Genomic DNA, 25,632 nt, shown 5'->3' with positions numbered 1-25,632 from the left:
AAATACATGTGTAACAAAATAAATAATACTTCTAATCCAGATTAACATTATTAATAACTTGACTTTTTGACTCCAGTGGTTTGATCTGTCCACCAGAGTGATTTAAGACATATTATATAGATAGCTTGGTCATACCTTGAAATATATTGTGTAACAATGTTTTATTTATAGGTCTGTATGATCTACAGATTATCACTGCTATTGCTAATAACAAATACATGTATCCCATTTAAATACCACCACAGCAAATATAAGGTGAAAGATAGCTTGCTAAGCAAGGTAATATAGGCCCACTGGCAGCTTTGATTTTAAATAAAAATATTTGGCAGTACAGTAAACAGTCATCATTGGGTGATTACGAACACTCTTACAAAGTTTCCTCAAAATCTGTCCAGTACTGAGCCTTCTGAAATGTTTTCGAGCAATTGTGGAAGTACCGACGGATGGTCAGAGGGAAAGACATAGGGGATGCCAATATATCCTCCACAATTCATGTGGGCTTACAAAAATGGCATTCTTGCAGGTAAGGAATAACATAGAAAATGAAATGAAATGAATGGAGTTTTACGTCCTACTTTACTGCACCATGTGGGCTAATGAAGAAGGGCAACGCTATGCAGGGTGCAATGAGGGAAATTTTGCCAGGACAGCAGCATTAGCCTGTTCTTTCCAACTGTCAAGGGATCTTTAATGTGCACAGCCTGTAGCACACAGGGAATGACATAGAAAAAGTGTTTAGTTGTTGGGATGAGCCTATAAATCTAGGCCCTGTGGGCTACAGGTAGATATCTTGACTGTTGAAACATTGGAAAATGATGCTGTTCTTGCACCTAAAATAGAATATTTTTCAAAAAATGGATGGCATAAGAAATCAACCAAGAAAATAAAATGAAACATGACAGATCTGCATTTTAATCAGCCAGTAATTATAAATAGTCAAGATTTAAATCTATTTTAGATGGTTAAATAAGATCACACAGTAACAATGATTATATTAGTCAGACCTCTTGGTGTTTTATAAATGTTTAATACACGAGGTCCCATGTTTGACAATCATATTATCTGTATTATATATTGTTCAATAAATAACTTATAGTGCATTCCAATATATCAATTACAAGTCGGACCTAATTTGACAGTTCATTACACCAGTCAACTCAAACACAATTCTTCTATAGAAATATCCTTAATATGGTTCACCTTTAGATATAATAAAAGGCAAAGAAAAAATCAAAATGTGACAATAAGGGTCAATTTTCATGTTTGAATTTTGGTGTAAAAAAAAAAAATATTTTGACATTGAACCAAGTTGAATAATGAGAAGTTAACCAATATTGAAGATTTAATCATTATCAAATATCACTTATATGGAAGGAAGAAGGAAAAACAACAGTTAAATTTTAAAGATTAAGCCATAAATGATTCGAACGCAGGCCGGAAACTTTTGTAAATGAGTATGGATAATCTGAGAAAGATCAATGGAATAGGAAAGGGTGAAATGGGAAAACCAAGTTTGTAGTCAATGGTATTTTTATCCCCTCTTGCTCCCCAAATAATACTAATACAAATTGGAGGATAATGTCATTTAACAAACAACAACACGAAACCAAAATAAACAATTGATGAAACCAAAGCATCAGAAAACATGTGTGATTTGCTGTGCTCCTTCTCTGGAACGAATGAACTCATGTGACTAATCATGTGATCAATCGGACCAGTTAGAAATAAAGCTAATGATTCCATTTCTGAAAACGTGATCACCAAATTAAGAAATGAAAACAGGGAGTGCTCCCTCTATGGACATTAACAGATTAACTAAAATTGACATAACAACATACATAAAATAGAATATATTATTGGCCATTAAGAGACAGTCATAATTCATGTGTTTTGTAGGAAACTGTCACACTCCCCCTTTAAACAAGTAACTCTAAATCAAACTTGAAGAAGGCAAAAGGTTTTGTGAAAGTTTTGAAATCTAAATAATCACTATCTGTATAGCCTTGATTCACACCTGTTATTTAATTTGCTCACAAATAATGATCCTTTTATTTACAAAAAGTAAAATATCAAACTTTTAAAAGTTTCAAGGATGTGAATATTTTTTGAAAATGACCCAGTTTCCTCCTTGAAGATTATGAAAAGTTTCTTTAAAGAAGGTCAAAAACCAAGGTCAATAACCTTTCTGACTAGAATGCAAGTCAAGTTTAAACTCAATTTTTGTATGTATCAAAAATATAATGGTGGAGTAAGTTTTTTTTAATTCAAACATTACATGATATCTGAGGTTTTATCACATTTGAAATGCATCAATATCATCAATGACAAAAGACATCAATATCAGTTAGTGCAGGCACGATATATTGGTGAAACTCTGTATCGTGATATGACATCCCGTCATGTTTATCGTTTATTGATACTTGATATTACCTTTGATTAAATGTGAGGATTTTTTATAAACCAACAAATTTTTTTCTAACTGACTTGACTGAAATTGAAGGTATTTATAAATCAGTAGACATTAAGCGATTCTATCAACCACATATAACAGTTATAAATTAATAGATATTGAAACTTTGAAGATAATTTTATCCCATTACCCCATACCGCGATATACTTATCGTATCGTTACCCTTGATGATTGGCTATAGCCAGTACTTTAAAATGCATCAATATCAAAATGAATTTATGTATTTATGTGTCACTGATTTCTCCATCTTCATTAGCCTAGTCGGCTGCAAAAAAGAAAGATGAAGAACACCATTTGAATTTTGTAAGAAAATTTTTTCTCAAGGTCAAATTTGAAGGTCATGAATTAGTGTGTAGTGAAATGAAATCCTTCAAATTTGTTGTGAACATTTTAAAAGTTTAAATTTAGTATGTGAATAATGAATGGTGTGTGTTGAAGAAGGGAAATGTATAATTTCATCAAGTTGTATCAAGATCTTATATCATTCTAAGTCAATACTTAGTTTACAAGGTGTTTGGCCACTCAATTATACATAGTAAAATAATTGCCTTTGAGACCACTGGAAAATTCTAGGGCCCCTATTCAACTCCTACTTGGCCCCTGAATCTAAATATTCATAGAAAAGTGAATGTGATGCTGACTGATCACCAGTCAAGAGAGGGTAGCCGAGGCCACAAAATTTTCCAGGGGGGCTACAGGCTATTTCTTTCACTATGTAAAATGATCAAAAAATTTTAAAGTAGGGGGACCAAAGCCTTGACATCCTCTTTTCTGGGGAGACCCTGCTCTATTTCTTAAAATCTGGATTTTATTTAGGTTAAGTTTTAGAGAGAAAGGCCCTTGGAAATAAAGATGTAACAAAGGAATAAATGATTATAAACATGCTTTACGACACGTGAAATAAAATAACATTATTTTCCCATCATTGTAGCCATTGTTATACTCTAAACAGGTTTTAAACAAGATTTTAAACAAGATTTTTTTTTTTCTCTTGTGAAAAGAATATCTCTATTAAACAAATGAGAGACAAACTGAAAACTTCTCATATTAATCAATTAATCAGTTATTGCTACTCACAACATTTCACTGAGTTGCTCAGTGATTTAAATTGTTTCTTGCTAACCTAAGGTCCAGGGTTTGAGGCAGGTAAAGGTCAGGATTATACCTGTGAATTTAACCTGTTTTCCCCTTGTTAGTGATGAAGGTAAGGAGAACTGACATGTAAAGAAGCTTCTAGTCATTCGGATGCGACATTAAACCAAGGTCCCTCATGCTACAGGCTGTGCATGTTAAAGATCCTCGACAGTTAGTAATCGAACAAGAGTAGGCTTGTCACTGTCCGTCCTGGCAAATGTTCCTTCATTGAACACTGCATGGCATTGCCTGACTTCATTAACCCAGGTGCCGAAAAATAACAAGCCTTAATCACGGAACGGAAATCTAATCTTTCGGTCATTCCAGAATAAATAAATATTGTAAGAAACCAATTGTTTTTATAAAATTTAATTCATCTAATCCTCACTCTATCCAGTATAATTTTGGAGCCAGTGGTTTTTAGATATGGTAATTCGGTAGAGTATATTGACTCCAACAGGTCAAACCTACAATCTTATCTCGCGACCACCTGTAACTCTGGCGTATTATCTCATAACTTTTAGTCAACTTTGATTAGTATTAATAAATAGAGTTTTAAACCCTACTGTTCAGTACCTTATAAAATCTGATTAATAAAATAAATTTGAGTTCTATATAGAAGTCCCCATAAGAAATATTTGGTCCACCGGAAAATTTTGGATGACTTGAATGACTTTTGAGTCCCAAAGTTGAGCCCCCTTGAATGTTGGCTCCCCGCACTCTAGGCTAGCAGATGTAAGTTTGTTATTTTTATGAGCAATGTTTATTGACTAATAATATTAAACCAAGACTAATATATAAACAATTTGTCATTTCAAGTGATTTATCAATATTTAGACATGATTGATCTCCCCTTATCAACTCTTCACTAATCTCTTTATGGTCAATATTAGTACCTTGGGTCAGATTGTTTACAAGATAAATAAAAACAAAAAAACGGCGGTTCAGGCCAGTAGCTACAGGGGGGCAAGTAAGAACAAATGGATTGCTCCCTGAAAAAAATATGGCAACTGACCAATTCCAATATTTCAACTGAACAACATCCACCAGTTCCCATCCAGATATATTACTTCTCCTTCTGGATATATTACTTGCCCCTCCAAACAATCAAGTCTGACTACAGGCCAACAGCAGTTTTCATAGGCTGAAATAATACATTAGGATCTTTTTTTTTTATCCAAGTTTTCTCCTGTCAGTGATGCAGGTAGGAGGGGTTGGTATGGAAAAAATGTTTTGTTGTTTCTATGGGACAATTAACTGAGGATTTTGTTCTTAAGAAGCTTGACCTTTTAATCTTTGTTAGATGGGACATAACTCTTCACCGGATACTGTACAGGTTTTACCTTATATAACAAGTGAAAGATACCATACAATTTGTTCCTTTCTCACCATCTAAAACAAGAGAGTTTGATAACCTTTGTATTCCATTCTGTAATGGTAAAACTTTTCTATCAAATATAAAACCTGTCCCCCATATGTAAATCATGTTTCTCAAACCTGAAAACCCTAAACGACACAAACTGTTCCCAAATATAAATCATATTTTCCCTCAAAGGTAAAACCTGTGTTCAGAGGTTCAATTCCGGTACTTTACCACCAAATATGATAGAACAGCCATGTTGCCACTCTTAAGACAAACTAAAGTCAATTCCAGTTAATTTTGCTTGAAATTTTCTTTTTGTATTTTTCAGCTTGAAACATGCACAGAATACCAAGAGCGCAGAAAAATCAGAGCAGCTATTCGAGAACTTCAGAATTTTAAAACAACGACAAGACACGATGGAACACAGAGAATTAGTCGTGAAGGCATTCTAGAGAGGACTGGACAACAAAAGCAAGGTCATGTAAGATCTTATGTGGATACAAAGGAACTAAAAAATGGTGACAAGCTAACGAAGGATATGGAAAGGAGACCAGATATTCCAAGCATTAGAGATGCAAAGCGGGATAAGGTTTTTCCCAGGCCATCTGCTGTTTTATCAAAGCCTCGTGATTCTGACAATACAGTGTCTAGAAGCAGAACTAGTGGTGCATTAGGCACCTCCACGTCAAAGTTAGGTAACTCTAAAAATGCCTCCAATTGGACTACCCATAGTGATCAACCAATGGGATTGAAATCTGATATGACATCATCAAGATCAACGAGATTGATTACCTCAAGTCGCCTAGGTTCACGACATTCTGATACTACAGTAACTAGGCTCTCAGACGTGTTAAAAACACACGAAATGGATCACGACACCTCTAACATAAATAGAGAGTCAAATTACACGAGCTCCAACAATACCTCCTTGTCTAATAATAAAACTACAGTTTCACGCTTGGAAAACAGCCAAAAAAATGTAACCAAAATATCAGATCCATACGTTATGAAATCAGAGCCAATAAAAACAGATCCTAAAGTGTCACGATCTTCGACCTTGGATCTGACCTCGAGACGAAAAACAAGTTTGGATGTGAAATCTATGAATCAAAAATCAGATCAAGTTATAATTAAAAGACCTTCAGCTGTTGTTCGACCTTTTCAAAGTTCAACACTCAATTCATTTCAAAGCTATTCATTATTTGCAGATTCAAAAAATCAGGATAAAATTTCCGAAAGTGATTTTGAATCGTGTTTTAATCGGAACAACTCTTCTCGCAGGACACTTCCGATTTCAAACAAAGTTGAGTCACATCCATCAATCGAGAGAAAGGAGCTAAGATCTAACATTCGGACATCACTACCTCTTGTAAGCCTATCAAGTTATAGCAGTCCAAATTTTGACTATAAACCTAGACCAGATCGTCGTGTCTCTTTTAAAGATGAGGCTGGATTGTTAAGTATAGAGGATCCACAAGCACCAAAATCAGATCTGAAGACACTGTCGGTTCCTGGAATACCAAAAGTCACTGGATCTGACAATTACAAGGATTTTACATCTGAGAAAGAGCTGCAGAATTTGGTGAGTACATGTATTGGTTTTTAATTCCATCTTATTAGGTAATTTATAAACTGTCATTACATACCTCGGTCACAGCAGGTTACCTTATTCAATTGTACACAAATCAAATGCCAGATTGTCTGAAAAGAGTGAAAGGATGCTGAAATTCAGCTCTACCAGCTGGTTAAGTAAATGGTTAAGGATAAGACTTTGAGAGTGACTTGCTGAAATTTAATTTATCCAACTTCAGTAGGGACACAAGCTGAAAATAGGTCAGTTGTCTGAAGATCGCATCTTTGAGAAACAACATGTTTCAGTTTCAGTTTCAGTTTCAATATTTCTAATGATAAGACTATATCACTTAGAATTTTGATAAAAAAAAAAAGCCTGGGAAAAGCTGTTTAAAATCAAGATTTATTTAACCATATCTACTGAGTAGTGTTTGTCATCTTGCCATCAGGCTTTTCAAATATTATCATTAATCTTGTTTGATAAATATTGATATAAAATAACCTTAACTACATGCTATTTGATTTCCAAAAGAAATTTATGTTAAGTTTTTATATTTAAAATTTATATTTAAAGATATATTAAAAACACTATGTAATCAAAAGCTGCTGACAGAGCATTTAACTTGATATTTTTAATCCCAGATCCTAAAAAATCAAGAGATCGTTTTTATTCATCAGATAAGTAACATTATCTTTTAAATTTCAATAAAAACTTGAGGCCCACCACCGCATGTAGGGTATAAAAAAGGGCTAAGATAGTAATCCCACATAGTTTTACGAATGACTTAGTTTTTATAGGTCGTTTCAATTTTCCACTTGTATGATTTTACCGTCCAATTTTACGATTAACTTTAGGTATATAACGTCTAGATTTAGTTTGCGTTAAATTTTATCTTATCTTAAATTTAACAAAATCTTTGACTACAGGATAAAAATCATGTTTTTGTCGAATATGCTTAAGTTGACAAACCTAAATACCAAATAAACATAATATGCCATGTGGACTCTTTGAAAAGGATGCAGAGTTGACAAAACTAAATACCAAATAAACATAATATACCATGTGAACTCTCTAAAAAGGATGCTTGGTTGACAAAGCTTAATAAATAAACATTATTTTTGACTTTCTCTAGTAGTGGCATTAGGTGTTTGAAGAGGGACAGCATACACTGTGTTTCATAGTAACTCTTAAAGAGCACCATGATTTATAATAAATATCAAAACTTGGACTTGAAATATACACAACTAATTGATTTTTGAATGAAAAATTTGTTTATTCTTTAACAGATGTTATTGCTTACATATTTCCTCCCCAAAAAAAACATTCATTCAAATATATTGTTGCTCTTCTCCAGTTTCTGGCCCTTAAGGCTACGATATTACCTCTGTTGGGGGTGGATGGTTTTTATACCAAATACAGTGTAGGGTTACAGTATAGTATACATCTAGCAATATATATATATATATATATCAATAGGGAGGATATAATAGTCAAAACGTTTATTTTGACGTTGATAATAGTTCACTTTGATTAGAAAGTAGTGGGGTTTAGTGGCCCTGATAAAAACAAGACGCAGGACCCCAAATATATATTTCAGTGGTCAAAAATAGCTGCGATACCAGCCTCTCCAGACTGGGGGTACAAACAGGGGCAGAGTGACTGACTCAGTAGGGGACAACACTGTTGAATGTGGCAACTCTTTGGAGGTGTCATAATTGAAAGCCTTTATGGACCATCTGAGAGGGTTGCTTTAGTACATTCTAATATTTTGGTGCACAAAGGTATTATAGGTATTATATTTGCTTATGACCGAATCTTATATGGCAGACTAGGTAGTTGTTGGTGGTCGTAGCAGATGGATCTAGATCATTACGTTGATTTGGCACTCTTAGTTTGGTAGCTGAGAAAAATGTGTTATTTTGTTTTTTCATACATATAAATGCCCCCTCCCCCCCATCCAATTTCAGCTGTTTCATATACACCAGGTTGTTGTTTATATTTAGTATTTTGACTGTATTTTTGTTTATGTTTGACTGTAAGACAGTTTACAAGCCATTAGCTGGTCAATCTGGTAGAATAATCTGAATTAATTCAACATGGATGATAAATATTATACACATGACAGTTGACATTCTGTATTATCATAAAATTATCATAAATCATCATCTGGTAACCTTGATCTTTTAATAGAAGATTTACTGTTTTTTGGAGGGGTGAGGGGGGAGGAAAGGACAGTTTGTTATAGGCATGGTAGAGCTTATTGGTATTTGAATGTAGATTTGACAATCTTGTAGTGGACATATTTTTTTCTTTGTGCATTATTAATATAATGTTGTATGATGCCTTTAATGGGCGTATTTGAAACAATAAACTTATCTTATCTAATCTACCATATCATCATAAAATTATAATTGAGTAACCTTGCTCCTTAAAAGGAGGTAGGATTGATAGGGCAGAAGGAACCATTTGTTATCGACAGCTTAGTGCTTTTTGGTGTTTGGTGGCAATTTTGATAAACTTGCAATTGACATTCTGTATTACCACAAAATTAGCAAAATATTATCTTTAGATAACTTTGGTCTTTAAATAGAAGATATAAATTTTACGATGTTGGGTAAGGTTCTTTTTTAGTGATGCAGTGGCAGCACCAGTCTCTCAAGGCTGAAGGGACAAATAGGGGACAGACTGACTGTATGGGGGACAACTGTTGAGGTCAGGATTCAAATTACGACAGCTCTGTGGAAGATTCAATGGCAGAAGCCTCTCGTGAAAGGGGTTCTTCCCCAAGAAAATTTTTGAAAAATAGGATTGATTTGATTCATGCTGATACATATTTTGTGAACAAAATGTATAAGCATCATATTTTTATTTATTTTTTTTAAAAATGAAAGGGAGCAATTGGGGTACAAACAATATTTCTATGGGGGCAAGGCGTTGCGTCTGTAGTCATATCTGGTAAATAAACTCCAATTCATATCTCTGACCTGACAATGTAAACAGTTTGATAGTTTATGGTAATTGTTGTATGATTGATAGAAAGATGTTGTGTATAGACAGTGACAGTATAATATTATATTATAATAGATCTTATATTGATATTAATTAGTTATCAGATCAGGTTTCACTCATCATCATCAATAACATGTATATAGGACAGGGCAGTGACTGACTTGTTGACAAATATCTTGGCCAAGTAATCCCTTCAGACATTTTAGATTCCGAAAATCCTTTCAGACATTTTAGATTTCCTGTCAGACATTTTAGAGTTCCAGTCAGCCATTTTAGATTTCCAGTCAGACATTTTAGAGTTCCAGTAAGCCATTTTAAGAGTTCCTGTCAAACATTTTAAGAGTTCCTGTCAGACAATTTTAAGAGTTCCAGTCAGACAGTTTAGAGTTCCTGTCAGACATTTTAGAGTTTGTGGAAGGGAGGGTTTGGCATTTTAAAAGTTTGACATTTTAGAGATCTGTTCAAACTTTGTGAGTATTTCAATGAGCTATTAAAAATAGGAAGTCTGTCATTTTAGAGCTCTAAAGAGGTCATTTAGGGTTCCTGTAGCGTTTAGCGTTACAGTTAGACATCTTAAGAGTTCCTGTCAGACATGTTATAGATCCAGTCAGACATTTTAGAGTTCCAGTCAGACATTTTAGAGTTCTTTTATAGTTCCAATAAGACAATTTAGAGTTTCCAGCAAATATTTATTGAATTTAATATGACTATAATATTTGAGTTGTTGTACTAAGTGACCTGTAGCACTGTTTGTATATTAAAAGCATGTTAGTTTTTACTGATGGTATCTATAGAATCACCAGCTGTTACCATCCACAGCATAATTAAACTATCTTTATTTCACATTACTTACAGTTGTTATTTAAACTGTCAATGACCGCCGATTGTGCAGTTGTTTCAATTTCAATTTGGGATGGTTTGTTTATATTTAAATGAACTTAAGATAGCAGGTACATTTTTTGTTTTGAGTTTCTGATCTTGGTCTGTGTGCTTGCTTTGACATTTGGTGACATTGAAATAATCATATTTCCTCATTATTCAGGTTAACCCAGCTGAAAATGGATATTGAGGAAGCCAGCTTTGCAGTTGACCCAGATGTAAATGGGATAATCAGGGATAGGTCAGTGCCAATAGGATTGATCTAGGAGGGGCTGGTAGACAGCATCGTTATGCTTGTAAAATCATTGCCAAGATATTTTGCCAAGGACCAGCTGTTAGATATGATCCTAGATAACCCAAGTTGTTATCCATTTAAAATCAGTGCCAAGATGTTTTGCCATGGACCAGCTGTTAGATATGATCCTAGATCACCCAAGTTGTTATCCATTTCAAATCACTGCCAAGATGTTTTGCCAAGGACCAGCTGTTAGATATGATCCTAGATCACCCAAGTAGTTATCCATTTTAAATCACTGCCAAGATGTTTTGCCAAGGACCAGCTGTTAGATTTGGTCCTAGATAACCCAAGTTGTTATCCATTTAAAATCATTGCCAAGATGTTTTGCCAAGGACCAGCTGTTAGATATGATCCTAGATCACCCAAGTTGTTATCCATTTAAAATCATTGCCAAGATGTTTTGCCAAGGACCAGCTGTTAGATATGATCTTAGATAACCCAAGTTGTTATCCATTTTAAATCATTGCCAAGATGTTTTGCCAAGGACCAGCTGTTAGATTTGGTCCTAGATAACCCAAGTTGTTACCCATTTTAAATCACTGCCAAGATATTTTGCCAAGTACCAGCTGTTAGATATGATCCTAGATAATCCAAGTTGTTATCCATTTTAAATCATTGCCAAGATGTTTTGCCAAGGACCAGCTGTTAGATATGATCTTAGATAACCCAAGTTGTTATCCATTTTAAATCATTGCCAAGATGTTTTGCCAAGGACCAGCTGTTAGATATGATCCTTGTTTTCCTTGTGAAATCTGCTTGTTTCAATCTTTAATCCTTTCTGTATTCCTTATCAGGCTGATATATTTGTGTAAGGTTCTCCAATCTATGCTCAGTGGTGATACCAGTCTCTCGAGACGAGGGGTATGGGGGTGACTGATTTACTGGTGGGACAACTGTTGAGGTTTAGTTTTAAAATACAACACCTCTGTAAAAACCCATGGTCATAAGTCTCTCATGGAGCTTCTGAGAGAGTTATCCCCTAAGAAAATTTTGGAAAAATAAAATTGATTTGGTGATTTCTGACACAAATTTCAAGAAAAAACCTTCAAAATTATATTTTTTGAAATTGTTGATATTGAAATAGAGGTACAAAACATTTTACCAATGCCCCCTTTGTACCCTCATTGGCACCACCACTGCCTGTGTTAGTTATATCATTATATATTATATATTGTTCTAGTCAAGATAACCTAGGTAATGATAAAATCATGTTATAGAATAATATTAGCTAATAAACTTGGCACCAATATGACAAGTGACTAATGGTTAGGTCACGACCCCATGTATATTTTATCATGTTGTACTAAAAAATCAAACTTCTCTGATAAGAAAAAGGTGACTAAGAAGAATATCCCATTACTAGTACTGTTGTATAACAAACCAGTTAATGGACTAAAAGAAAGAAATTCACTGATAAGTAGATGATGACTAAAATAATAGACCATTTCTATTACTGGGTATTATGCCTAATATGGGTTTGAAGAAATGAGATTTGAGCAATTTAAATCTGACCAATCAGATAAGTAGAACTGAAATGATAATGAGAAAACAAAATACTAAGTCAATTTGCCACCACTCGTTGGAAGATGTACAAATACATTCTTTCCATTGTAAATATTCCAAAGTTTGATTTTCTATTAGCTTCAATTCTTTACCCAACATCTTACTCATTTCGCGAACATGTCATAGCGAGTGGTTTAATTTGATTGGTTGTGATTTCCTAGAAAGATTCCAGGGCCAATGTTGATTGGACAATATTTATCTATGAATATGTAATTTTACTCACTTGTATTGCCATGGCCCCTGCAAAATTCAAACAAATTGTCAGAATCAGTCTCTATCAGCTATTGCCCCTGTGCACATTGGACTGGTTCAAGTTTCAAATCAACCCCCTAAAACAGCACACTTGTCCCTTAATGTCAATACGCCTTAATCCCACTTAAGAGATTTCCTCAAAACTTCATTAAAACAATGCCATTTTTTAAAATGGTTCACCACTAATCCCTTTTTTTAACCTTCTTTTAGACAATTATATGAATATTACAAGATTATAGTCAGTTAAATAGGCCCTCATCTTTAATAACCATCCCCTTCACCTAATTATTTAATAAAATATTTTCACAGTGTAAGGTTCTGTTTTAATATTTCTATATTGTATATTGGATTAATAAAAGTTTTGGTTTGATTCTGAAACCATAGTTTATCTAAACATTAGATATTATGAATAAATATTGTTTAAATCCATGTGTAATCAGCATCCCTAATTAGATGAGTAGCCTAATTAGAGGTAATTAATATGATGTAGAATGATAATGAGATGACTATATTATGCAAATGAAGCCTTAATATTCTATATATGAACATTAGTAAAAAATGATTCTAAATTATTCAAGATTAATATGATTTTAATTACGAATAATTAATGAAGTAAATGTGTTTGGTGAGTGATGCCTTAAACATAAAAGATAGTTATGTTTGTCTTGATAGTCAACATTTTGAAATAACGGACTCACAAGTGTTTTATGTCAATCTGTGTTTGGTTTCAACGCTTGCTCTCAATGTCTGATGAGTAATTGGAAATTTATGAATCCTCTCCAGTTAATGAATGGAGCACCTTTTTATTGTGAAAAACCTTATTATTGCTTCATATGCTAAGAATTTCACGCGTGTGATGTTCAGATGACTAAAGTAACATCTACAAATGGCATTTAGCAATTGTGAGTACAATATATAGACATAGCTTTATAGAACAACAATCACTGGTTAAAGTTTTATGAAACGTTTTAACGTGTTTCTTCAGTCATCCTCAGACACATGTGTTCAATGAAGCTGTTTAGGATGCAGGCTGTAAATAGGTCAGTTGTCTAAAGAGTGCATATCGTATAAACTCTGAGTAACAACATGATTCAAGTTCTGTTTCAGTCTTTTTTTTTGATATATATAACCAAACTATTAATTGTAGACGTGTGTCCCTACTTAGCTCTGTAATTAATTAATTATAACAGTAAAAAAATTTTAATTTTGTTGTAAAATGGTCTTTTATATTGAATTATTTCAGTTACAAGACATCAGTGATTTGAACGAGAGAAAGAAAATCAGGTTCAGAATTAAGGAGATTAGAGAAGGCCAAATTACAGGTAAGTCTCTAGTCATTCAGATTGGACAATAAACCCAGTATGTGCTCAGGTCCTGCAATTGAAGGTCCCCTGATAGTTGAAAATCGAAAAATAGTAGGCTAATGCCGCTGTCCTGGATAAAGTTTCCCTGGATAAAGTTTTTCTAACCTTTATAATTTATTAAGTTATTAAAAAAATACAAAAGATGAAGTGTTAAACAGATAATAATGTTAAATGACATACTGACTCACTGACCCAGTTTATCATTTTACCTTGAAATCAGTATTTTACTGGCTATGGTTTAGTGATGGGCTGGTGATCCTAGTTTACTGATATCACAGACTAGGTAGTTGTTGGTAGATGACAAGTTAACGTCTGCTTCCAGTTAACTAATATCACAGACTAGGTAGTTGTTGATAGATGTCAAGTTAACGTCTACTTTCAGCTAACTGATATCACAGACTAGGTAGTCGTTGGTAGATGACAAGTCAACGTGCACTTCCAGTTAACTGATATCACAGACTAGGTAGTTGTTAGTAGATGACAAGTTAACGTCTGCTTCCAGTTAACTGATATCATAGACTAGGTAGTTGTTGGTAGATGACAAGTTAACGTGCACTTCCAGTTAACTGATATCACAGACTAGGTAGTTGTTGATAGATGTCAAGTTAACGTCTACTTTCAGCTAACTGATATCACAGACTAGGTAGTCGTTGGTAGATGACAAGTCAACGTGCACTTCCAGTTAACTGATATCACAGACTAGGTAGTTGTTAGTAGATGACAAGTTAACGTCTGCTTCCAGTTAACTGATATCATAGACTAGGTAGTTGTTGGTAGATGACAAGTTAACGTGCACTTCCAGTTAACTGATATCACAGACTAGGTAGTTGTTGGTAGATGACAAGTTAACGTGCACTTCCAGTTAACTGATATCACAGACTAGGTAGTTGTTGGTAGATGACAAGTTAACGTGCACTTCCAGTTAACTGATATCACAGACTAGGTAGTTGTTGGTAGATGACAAGTTAACGTCCGCTTCCAGTTAACTGATATCACAGACTAGGTAGTTATTGGTAGATGACAAGTTAACGTCCGCTTCCAGCTAACTGATATCACAGACTAGGTAGTTGTTGGTAGATAACAAGTTAACGTGCACTTCCAGTTAACTGATATCACAGACTAGGTAGTTGTTAATAGATAACAAGTTAACGTTCACTTCCAGCTAACTGATATCACAGACTAGGTAGTTGTTGGTAGTTGACAAGTTAACGTGCACTTCCAGTTAACTGATATCACAGACTAGGTAGTTGTTAGTAGATAACAAGTTAACGTGCACTTCCAGTAAACTGATATCACAGACTAGGTAGTTGTAAGGAGATAACAAGTTAACGTTCACTTCCAGCTAACTGATATCACAGACTAGGTAGTTGTTGGTAGATGACAAGTTAACGTGCACTTCCAGTAAACTGATATCACAGACTAGGTAGTTGTTAGTAGATAACAAGTTAACGTGCACTTCCAGTTAACTGATATCACAGACTAGGTAGTTGTTAATAGATAACAAGTTAACGTTCACTTCCAGCTAACTGATATCACAGACTAGGTAGTTGTTGGTAGTTGACAAGTTAACGTGCACTTCCAGTTAACTGATATCACAGACTAGGTAGTTGTTAGTAGATAACAAGTTAACGTGCACTTCCAGTAAACTGATATCACAGACTAGGTAGTTGTAAGGAGATAACAAGTTAACGTTCACTTCCAGCTAACTGATATCACAGACTAGGTAGTTGTTGGTAGATGACAAGTTAACGTGCACTTCCAGTAAACTGATATCACAGACTAGGTAGTTGTTAGTAGATAACAAGTTAACCTGCACTTCCAGCTAACTGATATCACAGACTAGGTAGTTGTTAGTAGATAACAAGTTAACTGATATCACAGACTAGGTAGTTGTTAATAGATAACAAGTTAACGTCTGCTTCCAGCTAACTGATATCACAGACTAGGTAGTTGTTAGTAGATAACAAGTTAACGTGCACTTCCAGTTAACTGATATCACAGACTAGGAAGTTGTTGGTAGATGACAAGTTAACGTGCACTTCCAGTAAACTGATATCACAGACTAGGTAGTTGTTAGTAGATGACAAGTTAACGTCCGCTTCCAGCTAACTGATATTACAGACTAGGTAGTTGTTAATAGATAATAAGTTAACGTGCACTTCCAGCTAACTGATATCACAGACTAGGTAGTTGTTAGTAGATAACAAGTTAACGTGCACTTCCAGTTAACTGATATCACAGACTAGGTAGTTGTTGATAGATGACAAGTTAACGTCTGCTTCCAGCTAACTGATATCACAGACTAGGTAGTTGTTAATAGATAACAAGTTAACGTCTGCTTCCAGTTAACTGATATCACAGACTAGGTAGTTGTTAATAGATAACAAGTTAACGTCTGCTTCCAGTTAACTGATATCACAGACTAGGTAGTTGTTGGTAGATGACAAGTTAACGTCCGCTTCAAGCTAACTGATATCACAGACTAGGTAGTTGTTAATAGATAACAAGTTAACGTCTGCTTCCAGTTAACTGATATCACAGACTAGGTAGTTGTCGGTAGATAACAAGTTAACGTGCACTTCCAGTTAACTGATATCACAGACTAGGTAGTTGTTAATAGATAACAAGTTAACGTCTGCTTCCAGTTAACTGATATCACAGACTAGGTAGTTGTCAGTAGATAACAAGTTAACGTGCACTTCCAGTTAACTGATATCACAGACTAGGTAGTTGTTGATAGATGACAAGTTAACGTCTGCTTCCAGCTAACTGATATCACAGACTAGGTAGTTGTTGGTAGATGACAGTTAACATCTGCTTTCAGCTAACTGATATCACAGACTAGGTAGTTGTTGGTAGATGACAAGTCAACATCTGCTTTTAGCTAACTGATATCATAGACTAGGTATTTGTTGGTAGATGACAAGTTGACACCTGCTTTCAGCTAACTGATATCACAGACAAGGTAGTTGTTGGTAGTTGTAGTAATAGAAATTGGATTGGTTGAATCGGATGATTCTGTACTGATGTTTTAGTAGTTGAAAAATATTCAGATCTGGTCAGGTAAAATGACATTGCTATAGAGATTAGGGTGGTTGAAAGGTAACTAGTTACTATCCAACAGAAGGCATTGGCACTGGTACATGGTTAAAGCAATATTCATGAATGTTAAGGTTAATATGTTTTAGTAAGTTTTGATGGGTCAAAATCTTTGCCCTAGTATCATTCCCGGGTTTAGAAACCCAAAATTTCTAAGGCACAGAGAAAATTTGATTTGAAAACAGACCTTTCATGTTTGTGATGGGTGAGAAATCCAAGTGTTTTGCTAGTGTTTTTTCCACCAATTCCTGAAAAACACATTGGTTTCAACTTTTATTTTGACTTGAAATTTAGCAATTTTCTCCGTCTAAAACAACACTTGACACTACAAAACTGACTTAATTCTGGTACATTGTTTCATATTTCTGTGGTCCCCACCCTAATAATACTATTTCAAGATAATTGTTAAAAATGTTAGAAAGATGAAAGGAAATACCAAACTAACTCTGGCCATTATTCTTTCTAGGTCAACATGTTTGACCTTCAAAAACTAGGTCAAATTCTTTTTAATGCCTTTGTTTTGGAAAATGTTGAACAAAAAAGGGTGCTAAAGGTTGACAATAAGTTTGAAGGTTAGGTTTTATTTTAAATGGCAACTATGTAGTGTTTCTAGTTCACTGTTTGTAACAATGTTTTTCAAGGTCGAATATGTTTCTAGGTGACCTTGATAGCTGTTACTATTTTAGGCAACAAGACTGGTAGCTATTTCGTCAGAAATCCCAGGTGGCTCAGTGCCCACTAACTTAAAGGTCCGTAATAAAATCCAGTAAGACAGGCAAATAAAAAAAAGGACCTTGTCATTCAGATGAGACAATAAACTAAGTCCCTGTGTGTTACAGTGTGGGATATCAAGAAAGCTATTGATGCTCTTCTAGCAAATTTTCTCTTATTGCTTACTGCATGTTGTATCTGTATAAAGTGTACAAAAGGAGAAGAAAAGTAGGAAGTTAACCCATTTCATTCTGCTCCAATTCTGAATCATATTGTTTCTGGAATATACTGATATACTGTAATAAAAGTCTGGAAATATTTCATATATCAATATCATACTGTGAGAATGAAAGGCTCTCTAGTGATAAAAATCACAGGTTAATCTATCAATTAATAAGATATAAACCATATTAAGAAGTAGAGTAGATATAACAAAAAACACCAAGTATAGTTTATGTTATAACACACTTCGTTAATAACAAATCAATTAAAATATCAATTAATACCATGATACCTGTCAATCAGAATAATCTTCTTTGTCATCTTGAGACAGGATTCCAGTTTCCTTATCTTTCTGGTATTGATCTGGTCATATTGTACATTTTCTTTGTAATTCTCTTGTATTGTCCAACCACAATGTTTACAGATTCTCATTTTGCTTACTATGTTTATATAAATTGAATATCAGCATCAGAATAGTATTGAGAGTTTATATTGTTTAGAAATATGATTTTACTAAGGAGAATTTTCAGTCTTAAAAATGGGCTCTCGTATTTTGCGTACTATGTTTGTATGAATTAAAATATGAATTGTAAAATACTACTGAGAGTCTTGGATTGTCTGTAGGTTAATGAAAGTATCAACTAATGAAAAAATCATGTTACTGGTTTTTAGATGCTAACTTTTAGTCCTAGATGTAGACTGATTTCATAACTGATTTCAAAACTGATTTCAAAACTGATTTCATAACTTATTTCAAAACTGATTTCAAAACTGATTTCAAACTGATTTCGAGATATGCCATTGAATCTGCCAAATAAGTACTGCTAATATTCAACACTAGAGCCTTAATTTATACTAGGGATTTTATGCCAACACTAAACTGAATTGATGCACTGGCTCTGAAATCAGATTGCTTTGTCCTTACTTCCTTAATTGGGATAATTGGTCTGTTTGATCTGAACATATAGATATAGTTTAACTAGTACCAGAGTTACCTGACAGATATTGTCAATACAGTGTTGACAGATAGTATTTTATCTTGGAACTGATCAAACATTGTCGCATATTGTACCATATTGTCTCACCTTGTGTTGTATTATCAGAATTTATTGGAGTTTTATGTTATAACTGAGGTTATTTTGAGATATTTTGGAATAATTTGTGTAAAATAACTGGATGATAGTATTTATTTTAATTTGACTTTTATGTTATATCTGAGGTTATTTCAGATATTTGGAATGTTTTAGAGTATGACTGTTGATGGGCGTTTAATTTTTAGATAACCTATAAGAATTAAGATCTGTTTTAACATTGTGCTACATCGTACCCCATTATCAGGAATTATGATTGCTCTGAAAATCAAAGAGTACACAGAATCTCGCAGGATTTTTATTCTTAAATTTGGTGAGTTGATAAAATAATGATTTACAATTGGATCCGAAAGACTTCCAACATGCGGAGGCCATAATGTCAAAAACTTAGCCCTTTTAATACTAACAGGTGCTTTACCAGCCATATGATTACATGATTACATATTATGCCCAAACATCTGTTACCAAGTGAATATTTTGGACATTAGAACCTTACTGTCTGGTTTCAGTAGTTCTAAAGAAAGGGGAGAGTGTAGAAAGTAATACAATGCCCCTCTTTACTATCTTATTTTGATGGGGAATGCTCACCATTTCACCTTTTCACCAGAATAAGAATAAGCTTTGATATATTTAGAAATGAAAGGGGTTTATTTGTGGGGGCTGATAGTATAATTACCTGATGTTGACTCACAGTGAGGGGTAAACCTCGCCTGATATCTGATCTTATATCAACTTTTCTTCTATTTTCCTCATTATTCCCCACTCGTACGTTAGTTTGATAAGAAATGGATCCTTCAAAAGAAAAAATGAAAGGTTAATCCTTGTATGAGTTATCAATAGTTCCTTAATTGAATTAAAGTAGAGGTCGTTTTGAGGGATTAAAAGTAGAAAATGGCACGATCGTCTGTGAAATTGAAGACTAAATACATTAAAAGATTTTAATAATGGTATGTTAGATATAAAAAGGCACGACATTACATTGTAACTTGAACTTCAGTTTTTTGTCGATTTTATATTTTCTGATATTTGAATACTGACATGAAATTATGATGTTAGGTCTAGTCTGTGAGACATTGGGTTCTGAATTCTTGGGCAAAAATCCAAAAAATACTTATAATGATTGGAATATAGACTTTTTGAACGAAGTTGCATATTTTAACTTTGAATAGTGAAAATATATCCTTTAGATTAGTTTCTTCTATTTTTCGTCAAAAAGAAAACATCATAGCTAGTCATTTAAGCCCAAGGATAACTGCTAAAGTTTACTAAGATCCTTTCTACCAGCTGGTCCTTGGCCAAACCTCTTGGCATTGGTCTTTTGTGGGTAATTCATACCCATTACTTGTTCTAAATATTTAGCTTGGTAGACTTTTTTCTAGTTTGAAGCCTGCTATTCAGTTAAGAGAATTTTTATATTGACTAACTCTGTAACTTTGGAGTAAAAGTTTCAATGCTGAAGAATCCTAATGTGTATCTCATGAAAATTATTTTTATGATTGTAGGTAGAAGTGTAGAGGAGCCTCCTGTAAATCCTGTGGAAGAAAAACAAGGGCAGTTAACTTGTGTAGATTATGATAAGATAGAGGATGAAGAACAACTTAAACAATTGGTAAGAATTTTCTTTTAGTAAATTTCATAAATATATATCATGATTACAGCAGCATAGACATAGGACGAGGGGGGGAGGGGGGGGGTTAGAGGTGGGGGAGGATCTGTAATCCTACCAATCAATATGTGTTTTTGTAACGATTGCAAAAATTGCAGGAAAAGCGCTGTTATAAGGTATCATTAATATTTTCTCTACTGCTAGTTTTGGTCTTCAATGGCCAGCAGGGATAGCATCTTTGTTAGTCCAGTAGCTCATGTATTATATTTTATATACCAGTCACGTCTGAACAGAGCTGGTATGAGGGGTGTCCCAGAGGTGTACGCCCTTCATAAGTAATATACAATTTAAATAAAAATTGTTTGAATCATATTTCAACTTAATCTTGATTTTGGTATTTGTAATCTCTTAAGAACAATTTTTGGCATCTTTTGATGAAGCCTGTCACATTTATGACAAACTCTGTTGTAATTCTAGACATGATTTTTACTCTTTACAAAACAATAAACCGAGGCCCCGTGTGCTACAGGCTGTGCACTTTAAAGATCTAAAGATCCCTCGACAGTTGGAATTCGAAAAAGAGCGGGCTAATGACGCTGTCCTGGCAAAATTTCCCTCATTGTACCCTGCATGGCTTTGCCCGTCTTCATTAGCCCACATTATGCAGAAAAGTAGGACGTAAAACTCCATTCATTTCATTTCATTTTTACTCTTTACAAAAATCTATTTAATTACTGATTTTGTAATGGTTGATAAAGATAAGTGTTAGAATGAAGGACCATGGTTAGGTTTGTGTTTATTTAGATATCAGTCAGTATTTACATAACACCTAGCTGTATTCAACTTTAAAATATAGAAAATATTACTTTCTATTGACCTACACTGTTGGTTTATTTAGTTTTATCTTGAGAGGTATCAACTATACAATAGTCACAAGGAGAGACTGTTTAGGGAACAAACATTACATATTAAACTTAAGGGCAACATTTTATATAATTTTAAAAAATTAATAGAGAGAAACAACCATTTTTTGCAAGTATAACAACTTAGTTTTGCGATGATCCGTTCTACCAGCTGGTTCTTGGTCAAACCTTTTGGTAAGGACACAAACATGAAATATCAAATATGAAGGCCACAATTCATGTAATTTTTCAAAAACATTTTTAGAAAGAAAACTATTTTTAAGAAGTACAACAACTAGTTCACGAGGATCCATTCTACTAACTTTTCCTCGGTCAAACCTCTTACAATTGATCTTTTCCAAGTATCCATTTAGATTTACAGCCTTGTCGAAAATTGAAGATATTATTTGCAATTTTAACAATGAGGAACGTAAAATTTTGAGTGTAGACTATCTGCCTTGAAACTGTGACTTGAAAATATTTTTTAGTTTTGTAAATTGGCTTATTTCTTTACAATGTACATTGGTGAACATCGAGACACTGCTAAGGTCACGAACATAAAATTCAATAGGGGGAAACTAGTAGGTCACAAACATGAAACTCAATATGGGGAAACTATTAGGTCACAAACATAAAACTCAATAGGGGGAAACTATTAAGTCACGAACATAAAACTCTATATGGGGAGATTATTAGGTCACGAACATAAAACCCAATATGGGGAGACTATTAGGTCACAAACATAAAACTCATTATTGGGAGACTATTAGGTCACGAACATAAAACCCAATATGGGGAGACACTGTTAAGGTCACAAACATAAAACTCAATATGGGGAGACTATTATGTCACAAACATAAAACTCAATATGGGGAGACTATTAGGTCACAACATAAAACTCAATATGGGGAGACTATTATGTCACAAACATAAAACTCAATATGGGGAGACTATTATGTCACAAACATAAAACTCAATATGGGGAGACTATTATGTCACAAACATAAAACTCAATATGGGGAGACTATTATGTCACAAACATAAAACTCAATATGGGGAGACTATTAGGTCACAAACATGAAACTCAATATGGGGAGACACTGTTAAGGTCACAAACATAAAACTCAATATGGGGAGACTATTAGGTCACAAACATGAAACTCAATATGGGGAGACACTGTTAAGGTCACAAACATAAAACTCAATATGGGGAGACTATTATGTCACAAACATAAAACTCAATATGGGGAGACTATTATGTCACAAACATAAAACTCAATATGTGGAGACTCTTAGGTCACAAACATAAAACTCAATATGGGGAGACTATTATGTCACAAACATAAAACTCAATATAGGGAGACTATTAGGTCACGAACATAAAACTCATTATTGGGAGACTATTAGGTCACGAACAAAAACTCAATATGGGGAGACACTGTTAAGGTCACAAACATAAAACTCAATATGGGGAGACTATTAGGTCACAAACATGAAACTCAATATGGGGAGACACTGTTAAGGTCACAAACATAAAACTCAATATGGGGAGACTATTATGTCACAAACATAAAACTCAATATGGGGAGACTATTAGGTCACGAACATAAAACTCATTATTGGGAGACTATTAGGTCACGAACAAAAACTCAATATGGGGAGACTATTATGTCACAAACATAAAACTCATTATGGGGAGACTATTAGGTCACAAACATAAAACTCAATATGGGGAGACTATTAGGTCACAAACATAAAACTCAATATGGGGAGACTATTATGTCACAAACATAAAACTCAATATGGGGAGACTATTAGGTCACGAACATGAAACTCAATATAGGGGAACTATTAGGTCACAAATTAAAAACTTCAATAGGTCACTGTCAAAATTCAAGAAAGTTCTCAATAGCGGGTTGGAGTTAAAACTATAAAGCATCCTACAGGAAACAAATATATTGAATAGAAAATATTGAATACAATAATGTGATTTGTCAACACAGAACATGTTATTTTTCAAGAATATGATTTGCTTTTATGTGTCTTTAACTTTGATCTGGAATTCTTTTTGACTTTTTATATTCATCGACATATATTTATGTAATTTTATTACCATCCTTTAAAACCTATAGGTTGGCTTACTGGTGGTATCTTTAGTGACATTGTGACCATGCTATCCACTATTTCAATAAGGAAAATGAAAGAAATTTCATGAAATTGAATTTTGATATTTTGATTTAATTTTGGAGATAGAATTTAAGCAAATCTAGGTGTGTATATTAACATTGTTCAATATAAAAACATTGCACTTTGAAGTCTTATAAAAATAAATACTTAGTGATACATGTATAGTGGTAAATACTGATAATCTTTGATGAATTGAAATATTTACATTTTCAGTTTGTCTTTGATAAATATCCTAATAAATGAAATTTTTAATGTTTTATATTTACATTGTCTTTGATATTTTTTATAGTTTGAGATTAAACCTTCAGATTATTCAACCCGGTTTCCCCCTGTCATTGATGCAGGACTGAGGGATTGAAATGGGAAAAGCATCTAGTCGTTAAGATGGGACAATAAACCCAAGGTCATATGTGCTGCAGGCTGTGTAAAGATCCCTCAAAAAACAAAAAGAGCAGGCTAACACCGCTGCCTTGGCAAAATGCCCATCTTCATTGGTCCACAAGATGCAGAAAAATAGGCGTAAAACTCCATTCATTTCATTTCAACTTTTTTGACATTTTCTGAAACATTTTGATGTTCGGAGAAATCTATTTCATAAGATCATATTTTCTTTGATGTAGCTTTTTAAAATATGTTCTATTTGATATCAAATTTTCACATATTTAATGATTTGCCATTCAAAAATATATTAAACTTTTTATGTGTATCAGGAACACTGATAGCATTGATTTGCACCATTCCAATTTTCAGTCAGGCTTCTCTGGTTCTTGCAATTTCACAAAAAAAACCAAGCCTTTTGTTTCTTCACAAAATCTGATTATAATATCCAAAAGCAGATTTGGAGAGATTCACATTGGTTTTCTTAATCTGGTTAAAGGGGAAAACCAGCATCGAAATGATTAATATCTGTTAACATCGTAAAAATCATTTATATCATCAAAGGAAACAACTTTGTTTTATTATATGCACTTTATATTACTTTTTGGAAAATGTCTGATTTAAATAAAAAATTGTATAAGATATAAATAACTCTACCATTAGAAGATATCAGTGTTACATGTTAGGTGTAATATAATATATAGACCACACAACAATTGTTTATATTAGATTAATGTGATGCTTTCATGTTCTACAAATTATTCAAATGACTTAGAAGTGTGATAGTTTGTTTTATGATATCTTTCAATGCATTTAAATGTTAATACACTCATATGAAAATGTAAATATATATTGCAGTTGCCTCAGTAAATGTAAAAGTATTTTGTCACTGTAAATAATAGTTACAGAGGGGAAAGGGAGGGCAATGCTTCCCCACCCCTCCCAAACTAAACACCATAAACCATCGCCCCTCCGGATATATTACTTTCCTTGTGACAAACAAGTCTGGGTACAGGCCTACCATGCGCATCTTTTAGAAATAAGGACTGGGGATAAAACAGACACCATATTATAAAATGGTAATATCACATATTAAACAGTATATTATCTAATTTTGATATTGTATTTTTATTTTTTAGTTGAAAGATACGGGTGATGTTGATGAAAAACGTAAAATAAGAAATTGTATCAGACAGATTCGACGTCGATCAGAACTAGGTAAGTTGTGGATATTTATAACATTGTTAGGGTTGAGATAAACCTTCGGATATTTCAACCCTGTTTCCACCTGTCAATAATGTAGGCCAGAGGTACTGACATAGAAACTTGGGTCTAGCAGTGATTGGCCCTTAGACTAAGTGGGATGAGAGGGCCCCTCTCCTGAATAAAATATGCTCTACTGCATTCTGAGTCCCGTCTGTAAGTAAATTCAATGCTTTTGATAGAAGATTTAAAGATTTTTAGTCTGTTATATACAGGTATGTACAGAAATATTAAAACAGGGTTTAATATAACCAACCGAATTTTTTAG

General features: G+C 33.8%; 1 protein-coding gene across 1 annotated transcript; it reads left to right on the top strand.

Annotated features, from left to right (window-relative positions):
- Nucleotides 1–508: 508 nt before the first annotated feature.
- On the top strand, nucleotides 509–25,632 carry LOTGIDRAFT_151881 (hypothetical protein; the record flags this gene model as incomplete). The annotated part of the gene is made up of 6 exons (XM_009045380.1): nucleotides 509–523; nucleotides 5,296–6,549; nucleotides 13,785–13,863; nucleotides 20,531–20,637; nucleotides 25,241–25,319; nucleotides 25,580–25,632. The coding sequence occupies 6 exons, from the start codon at nucleotides 509–511 to the stop codon at nucleotides 25,630–25,632; spliced, it is 1,587 nt and encodes a 528-aa protein (XP_009043628.1).

This window comes from Lottia gigantea (genome assembly GCF_000327385.1).
Source record: "Lottia gigantea unplaced genomic scaffold LOTGIsca_1, whole genome shotgun sequence".
In the NCBI taxonomy this organism is placed as follows: Eukaryota; Metazoa; Mollusca; class Gastropoda; family Lottiidae; genus Lottia; species Lottia gigantea.
Note: the sequence above shows the minus strand (reverse complement) of the source record. Positions and strands in the feature narration are given on the sequence as shown.